The 7,754-nt window shown below is 43.8% G+C and overlaps 1 protein-coding gene across 2 annotated transcripts in view; it reads left to right on the plus strand.

Annotated features, from left to right (window-relative positions):
* pcdh19 (protocadherin 19) overlaps window positions 1–2,662 on the plus strand; it is a 48,293-nt gene extending 45,631 nt beyond the window's left edge. For both annotated transcript variants that reach the window (XM_027014877.2, XM_027014878.2), the window contains exon 5: window positions 1,135–2,662. In XM_027014877.2, coding sequence (XP_026870678.2) covers window positions 1,135–1,697 — 563 coding nt within the window. In that variant the 3' untranslated portion in view covers window positions 1,698–2,662. The remainder of the gene's footprint in view (window positions 1–1,134) is intronic.
* The last annotated feature ends 5,092 nt before the right edge of the window (window positions 2,663–7,754 follow it).

The raw sequence follows: 7,754 nt of genomic DNA on the forward strand, positions 1-7,754 counted from the left end.
CACATTATTATTAGCCATGCCTGTCTGTACATATTATAGATTTACGATTACTGACATCACTGGTCGTTGTCTGAGTGCAGGGCTATTGCTGACTGCATATTATTTAAATTGCAGCTCATTCTCCACACAGGAAAGACACTGACATGATATGGTGACCATTAAGAAGGCTATGTTGAAAAAATATCCACTATCTGCCAGTAGTTGCCCTGTGGTCAGAAACTGACCACTGGTGAAGAGTTGGGGATGGTCAACACAAACTGTACATGACGACAGACGAGTTATAGTCTATAACTACACATACTCCCCCCCCCCCCCCCCCCCAGCAAATAAATAAATAAACATGTATAATGTCAAAAGGTCAAAAGACTTTAGGAAAAAAATTGCTTTTGGTGAACTGATAATGAAAAGGAGAACTCTGTCTTTAATTTTTTTTAGATGCATTTTAAATTAAAGGGAAGTAAAAACAAGTATGACAGCTTCTCAACTTGGGTGAGAATGCCTTGCTCCTTTTGTTGTTGTAATGATATAAAAACCTTTTAAAAGCCTTCCCTTGCTGTACAGTAAAGTAAGACTCTCCAGTAATACTGACTCAGTCAAATCTTTTTATCTGCCCCAGCTTTAAAACATCATTACGTATTTATAACTGCCAGTTAGATGACAGAGACTGAGCATGATGTTCACTGTGTAACAATGCTGCTACTTTTCAACTGTCCCTCACACTGAAATATTTGACTGCACTTTTTAAACTCGCCTTTCTTCAAGTGTGGATGGAAAAAATGAGTCAGAGCTGGAAATTGACTTTTGATTTGACAATGCATCCTTTAATTGGTATAACAGTGAACCATTAAACTTTAGCTCTAGCTCTGGTAAAGCCGTTGACAGGCAAGGAGAAAGTTACAGCACCATACACTACGCTGGCAAATGAACCACAATGAAACAGAGTGGAGCATCATGCCACATTCTTTCTCTTCTCTTTCTGCTCCGACATGTGGACGTGAGGAAAAAAGCACCATAGCCATCTGTGTTTAGATCGCCCCCAGAAAACCTAAATGAGGCAGGGTTTGCGGAAAGGGCCAGTTTATGAAACAAACGTAACACTTTGTGCCTCCCTCCTGTCCTTTTGTGTCCATCCAGATCCCTCCGAAGGTTTCCACTGCCAGGACGAGTGCCGCATCCTGGGCCACTCGGACCGCTGCTGGATGCCACGGGTGCCCATGCCGGCCCGGACCAAATCGCCGGAGCACGGCCGCAATATTATCGCCCTGTCCATCGAGGCCACCACCGTGGACGTGCCCCACTACGAGGACTGTGGCACTACCAAAAGGACTTTTGCTACTTTCGGCAAGGATGGGCCGGAAGAGGAGCGGGCCGAACCCAAGGGCAAGCGGACGGCCGAGCCGCCGGCGGCCGTCCGCAGCCCCAAAGCCAACGGTGCCGTGCGGGAGGCCGGCAACGGCCGCGAGACCGCAACCCCCGTCACGTCGCCCGTGCACCTCAAGAGCCCGCAGGCCAAGCCTACGTCCGCCTACAACACGCTCAAGTGCCGCGATGCTGAGCGCATCGCTAACCATAGCCTCCTGCGGCAGCCCGAGGGCAAGGACAGCGATCCAGCCGTGCGGGAGATCAACACGCTCCTGCAGGATGGCCGGGAGAAGGATTCCCCCGGCAGCAAGCGCCTGAAGGACATCGTTCTCTAACCGGCCCCTGCCCGTGTGTGAGGAGGGGGGGCGCGCGCCCTTTCCAGCCAGCGTGCACGTACGTGGCCGTTAGGGAGTTCGGGCCAGAGGAACAGACATGCACCCGCAGCACAGCGTACCCTCCACGGACGCGGCTGAGAGACGGAGGGGGAGTATGCTGAGCTGGCTGAGGGTCTGCCAGGCTCGGGCCCGTAGCGTGGCTTTGTAGTAACAGCAGTTCTTGTTGTCCGTTTTTCCGCCATTTCTCTGTGCGCAGTATGACGTAGAGTGGACAGGCTGGTTACTGTTAGCCGGGTGAAATGCCAAACCCTGCTCGCTCTCGCTCTCTCTCTCTCTCTCTCTCTCTCTCTCTCTCTCTCTCTCTCTCTCTGTCTCTAGCTTTTTCTCTCTCTCTCTTTTTTGTAAAGGAGTAATGAGAAGGACCTTTTTGGCGCACTGGTGGTGCCACCTGAGTACAGTCATTGCCTTTATAGACTCTTAATAAACTGCTTTTCTGATAATGCCTTCGGTGTGCAGTTGGCTTCGACTGCCAAAAGCTCTCATCGCTCCTGGAGAGAGTGATGTTCCCAAGGAGATCTTTCTGAGGAGATCTGTCTGGGGTGGTCTTTCTGAGGAGATCTTTGCTGAGGAGATCCTTTCAATGTGCCGCATTGCCCAGCCCAACTCTCCCCACCTTGCCAGCCCACGAGAGTGCGGGGAACCGCCCACCAGACCCCAGATCCCCCCTCCTATTTTCTTTTCATCCCCTCCTCGCCTGCATTTCTGCGTCGCTTCAGACAACCCTGCTCTGTTTCCCTCAAGACATTCCAGTGTTGAACAAATAAATAATTTAATTAGTTAATTAAAAAAACTGTGAGGTGGTTACAGAACATACTTGTTATTACTGATGGAGCTAAATAATGAACTCTTAATATCTGCTGAAGTCTTCTGAAAAACTGGAATAGGGTGAAATAGATCCTCCAGATAACCCATATATATATATATATATATATATATATATATATATATATATATATATATATATATATATATATATATATGTGTGTGTGTGGGGAAGAAAAAACAAAATAAAAAAAATAATAACAACAACAACATCTACGACAACAACATTGCTTTTGAAATCTGCTGTGCCCATTCTTGATTGTAGCCAGTGGAGCACAGTTTACTAGAACTTAGTGCTCTGGTCTTGTACTTTTTTGGATTTTGACTATGGGGCTAGGATAGAAGGGGTCGTCACTTCCGTCTTGCTATGTGAAACTCTGTATAGGGTTTACTATTATCATTTTTAATAACCTGTTGTTATGTGACAATCCCTTTAATGTTTTGTTGCAAGAGTAAAAAAAAAACAAAAAAATAAACATTGGTGTTCAACTAAAGCTACAGTAGCGTTTGTTACACAAACACAAAAAGGAAAAAAAACATGCCAAAATATATTTTATAAATAATTTAAAAATGTATAATGAGAATATTTAATGCTGTGCAGTTATTTTATCAGTAAGTTATACTTGAAATTAACTGGCATATGTTTTCTCTGTTATTTTGATTTTTTTAATTTGTTTTTTTCTTTATCGACAATGATTACTTTTTTCGTTTTCAACTTGGATTTCTGTTCACTGTGTTACCCCTGGCAACTGTTGATTGCAGTCTATCTTGTTGTAAAAGAGTTTCTTATTGGTCAGTTCTTGTGCCATCAAGTTTCTGTGTGGGCAAAAAGAGGAAAAAAAAAAAGACAAAAAAAAAACTAACAAACAAACAAACAAAAAGACAAAAAAAAGCACTTTCAGCACCAACAGTAGTGTGTCAGTACAATGAGCTTAGAGTGAGATAGCAAAAGAAATAGTAAAAAGGAGATAAAAGAATCAAGGCAAATGGCAAACGTTTAACTTTCAAGATAGCGGGTTGTTGCTTAATCTTAATATGTAAGTACAGTAGAGGGTCCCACTAGAAAAGGCGGTTCCACGTATTTGTGAAGTACTGGTTGAGGCACTCACTATGTTACACGCATAGCAGCCCCATATATACCCCCCTCGGAATCAGCTGGCATTACATAAAATTGTGGCTAGCCCTGTAATTTAAGTCAGCACATTAAAGACAGGACTGCACAGATTTTGTGGAATTGCCAGACTGATGGATTGAGGGTTTTGAGAAACATATTGCAAAATCAGTGCCCGATCATGGGATGTCTGATGAGTGACTGCTTTAAAATACATGTTTTAATAATGTGGAAAGTACAACTGGTTAAAAAGGCTATAACGCAAACAACAATATAGATCTTGTAGCTGAATGTTTTTTGCTGGTCTCACCAACAGCTTCTGGCAACATGAAAAACAGAATTATCACTGAATGTATCCTGCAGCTTATTATTAAACTATTAAATGTTCTCCATCTTGTCTCCTTGTCTGATTGTATCAGTGCCGCATGTTTTCGTCACACTCTTTTTAATTTGCAATCAAATGGCTCATAATGGAATAGATCCGCTCTGACTGCAAAGGGAGAGAGTGAATGTGCATTGTTGAAAAGTAATGAGCATGACCCCAGTTCTGCATATTGCAATTATCCTTTCTTAAATGATCTTTTGTCTTGCCATAATTCATTAAAAGCTATAATGTGATCTGAATATCTACTAAGAAACTTTCTTGAAAATGATATGGTAATGTGCATTGCAACAACTATTACAGCTATCAGGATCAAATTGAAAATGAGGAGTTCTGTCGAAGCTCTATCTGAATGTTACTATTAGGATTCTAGTCAGGCACCAGGGGTGCTCTCTCATTACCCGAGATCTGTGACATCATTTTTATATCTCCAGATAGAGTAATTTTAGGAATTAAAATGGAAATGGGCAGTAAATACACTAAAAGCTGCCAATGAAAGCCGAGGTTTGGCAGCTCTCTAATTGAAGAGTGTCTATTTCAGATGGCTGGGCTTTTTAATTTGCAAGAGTGGAGGATACCTGCCATTACTGTCAAATACACTATTCCTTGGACCTTCACCCAATAGGAAATGCGATGCTGCATATCTAACAACAGAGATCCCAGCCCTAAGACCCTACAGGGCACATCGAGCTAGAGAGAAATGGGCTATGAATAACCAATGGTTTCCTCTAATACAATGGCTCTCCTGTTTTACAGCACCGGGATATTCTACCATGGCCAAACGGCTCAGTCAAATAGCCCCCACGAGTTGCTAGCTTTTGATTGGCCAGTCATTTTTGTTTCTTTTTGCGAAATGGCCATCGAGTGGGCAGCATGGCCACCCTCAATCCAAACTAAATGCTTCTCTGACATTTTCATTCAAAAGAAAACCCAAACCTATTCCAGCCTTTTATAAGTGGAAGATATTGCACAAAGAAGAGAATGTGTGCATGTGTAGAAGGAACCATGCGGTGAGGAAAAAAGAGAGAACACACAGCAGGAAAAGATAAGCAGCTGTCACACAGTCGCCCCGCGTGATAGGCTGAAGGGACTGTTCTACTTCTATGATTAATTTCCCGTTTGTATTCAGCCCAAGGTGGGGCAAATATGAAAGTTGGTCTTAATAAGCATGCTCAGACTTAATTAACAATGCGCTGTTATTAATAATTTCAATCTGCTAAGAGTTTCTGGTTACTGCTGGTATGGCCACTAGCTAGTCCCCAGTAGTCGCAGCATGCAGAGTGACTCGTGTTGCTGTACTGGCGTCTGTGAGAGGTGCCTTTTCTTACCCACTGCTCTGAACCTCAGGCTCTTTAAGGTCAAACCACAGCACTTCAAAGGAGCTTCATTAGCACAGCAAACAAGTTCGATGCTGTAATTACAAACGAGTTCACTCTTCCGTTTTCCCATTAAAATCCGACGGTCTACGTTACTTTGCGAGCCGTTTGAAATACATGGCATGCCCAAATGAGCTTTGCCCCATCATGTTTAATTACTCCTGATTCCCTAGTGGTCAGGTGAATTCCTCCCATTGTACCGAGATTTATATCAAAGGTTACCAGGACACCCGTCCTATTAACGTCCTATTAATGTTATAATTATCATTTCGTGAAATGGTGGATGGAGAATCGGAGAACAATTAAAATGGTTTATTTCTGACACAGACATGCAAAAGGAGGAGGAGTGTGGTGGTGGTGTGGCAGGGGGCTGGGGGTGGGGGTTGGGGGGGGTCTGCACTCTCCTCCCATACAAAACAGTTAGTACCTTGTCCCTTTGAGTAGGCCTCCCTCCTATCAATCAGCTCCAGCCATCTCTATTCCTACATTGACCCCATTCTATCAAAAGACCTGCAGCTGCCCCCGCTGTGGGAGAGGACTCATTGTGACCCGCTATTCACACGGGCCAGCCTCCGCCTGGAAGCACACAAATGAGCCTGACAATGAGAAGAGAGGCGGCCACTCACATTTTTAAGGCTGTATTAAAATATATTGTACTTAGAGTTGCCTTTTTATGACGCGGAGGCATGCAGGTTGGTGGTATGCAAAATTTGGCGTCAGCTAAAACATGAAAAGAGAAATGGGAGGATATTTTGGGACGTTGTGTTGCTTGCTCTCTCCAAACCAACTGTTGTACATTGCAAAACAGACACATTAGCCTTTTAATGATGGCCAGCAGGCACCATTGCAGTCTGTCGATGCTGGGCCACAACCCAGTCACCCTGCTATTTGTTGTTGTGGACATCCATTCTGGGAGTGGGCAGTAAATCTTGGGCCTAATGTCTCAGTTTTACACCCTTAATTCTGTCACTAATTGCAAAACACATCGTGTCATAGAGATGCAAATGAAGGGGTGGGCTAGAGCTCGGTGGGTGTCTCATACTGTTCCTCTTTAATTCGCCAGTCTGAGCTCAGCTGGAACCTTGGTAGCATATTGGAGCCCAGCATAGCAACCAGCTAAAGAGCGGAAGGAGCAAGACAATCACCAACGTTTAACGCTCATTGGCTGTTTCCTGGCAACTCTGACCCCTCAGAAACATGACCTGATTAAAAGCCAGCTTGAGAGCGTTAATGCCAGCCTGTCGAGTGGCTTCGATTTACAGATGACTGTATTGTCTGGATGGGTCACAGAGATGACTGGGATGATCATTACAAGATGGTGATCAGTTTGCCAGAAATGGTCATTTCCCCTCAAGAATTTAGCCACCTAAAGTAAAAACTCATTCAGCAGTCTGATCACATATACAGCCTACATATATACCCTTGATTTGAATGAAACTGCAAATCTGAATATTTAACATTCCTCTTTTCTAGAATTTTTTGGAGTCACCTTCAGTCACCATACTCCAGCTCTATGTTTCATACCATAAAATTCTTCTGGCTTCACATACAGTAGGGTAGACCACATCCTATGTTTAGTATACTTTTACCAATTGCAGATTTCTTACTTACTGTTACTATTTGCAAAGGATTAGCAACTAGCAAGTAGAATGAAGAAACAAAACCATCCAAGCATTGACTAAATAAAGATTGCAATGCCTAGTCATAAAGGTCATTGGTTTTTTTTTACAAGGCCATGGTCCTGACTTAACTCCTCTAGTCCTCTCCTCTAAGGAACAGGGATGGAATGTCAGGCAGATAATGGCCTTTCCTACAGATCCACACCTTTAGGCAAGGCCATTATCATCACTGCAGGAGAGTAATCAGATCGACCCAAAGCCAGTGCCGAGCAGGTCCGTCTGCAGTCACATGGTCCATCTGCATGGAGTGCAGGGAGGCCTGGTGTGCACATCGGGCCCACTGTGCAGGTGAGCCTCTTGGCAGGAAGGTCAGCCTCATCTGAAAATAAAGAACATAGAGAATTTCGATATTAGCATGGCTCCATGGAGCCAGCGGTGTGGCGTGAACAAGAATACAATTCCAAGGCCTTAGAAGGCTCAGGTCATACTCCTGGTGTGAGTCCCATGGTAGCCCTGGACTTGAAGATTGTCAACCACACAGAACAGAATGCAAAATAAGGTCTCAGGAAAATAAAGCATTAAGACACATTTGCCCCCCACACATTCAGTGTATTTCGGTTTCTTCCACAGTTGTATTGAAATATCAGCAGGGAAACAAGAGCTATTTTACATGGAATAACTTTACAT

Source organism: Electrophorus electricus, chromosome 12 (genome assembly GCF_013358815.1).
Source record: "Electrophorus electricus isolate fEleEle1 chromosome 12, fEleEle1.pri, whole genome shotgun sequence".
NCBI lineage: Eukaryota > Metazoa > Chordata > Actinopteri > Gymnotiformes > Gymnotidae > Electrophorus > Electrophorus electricus.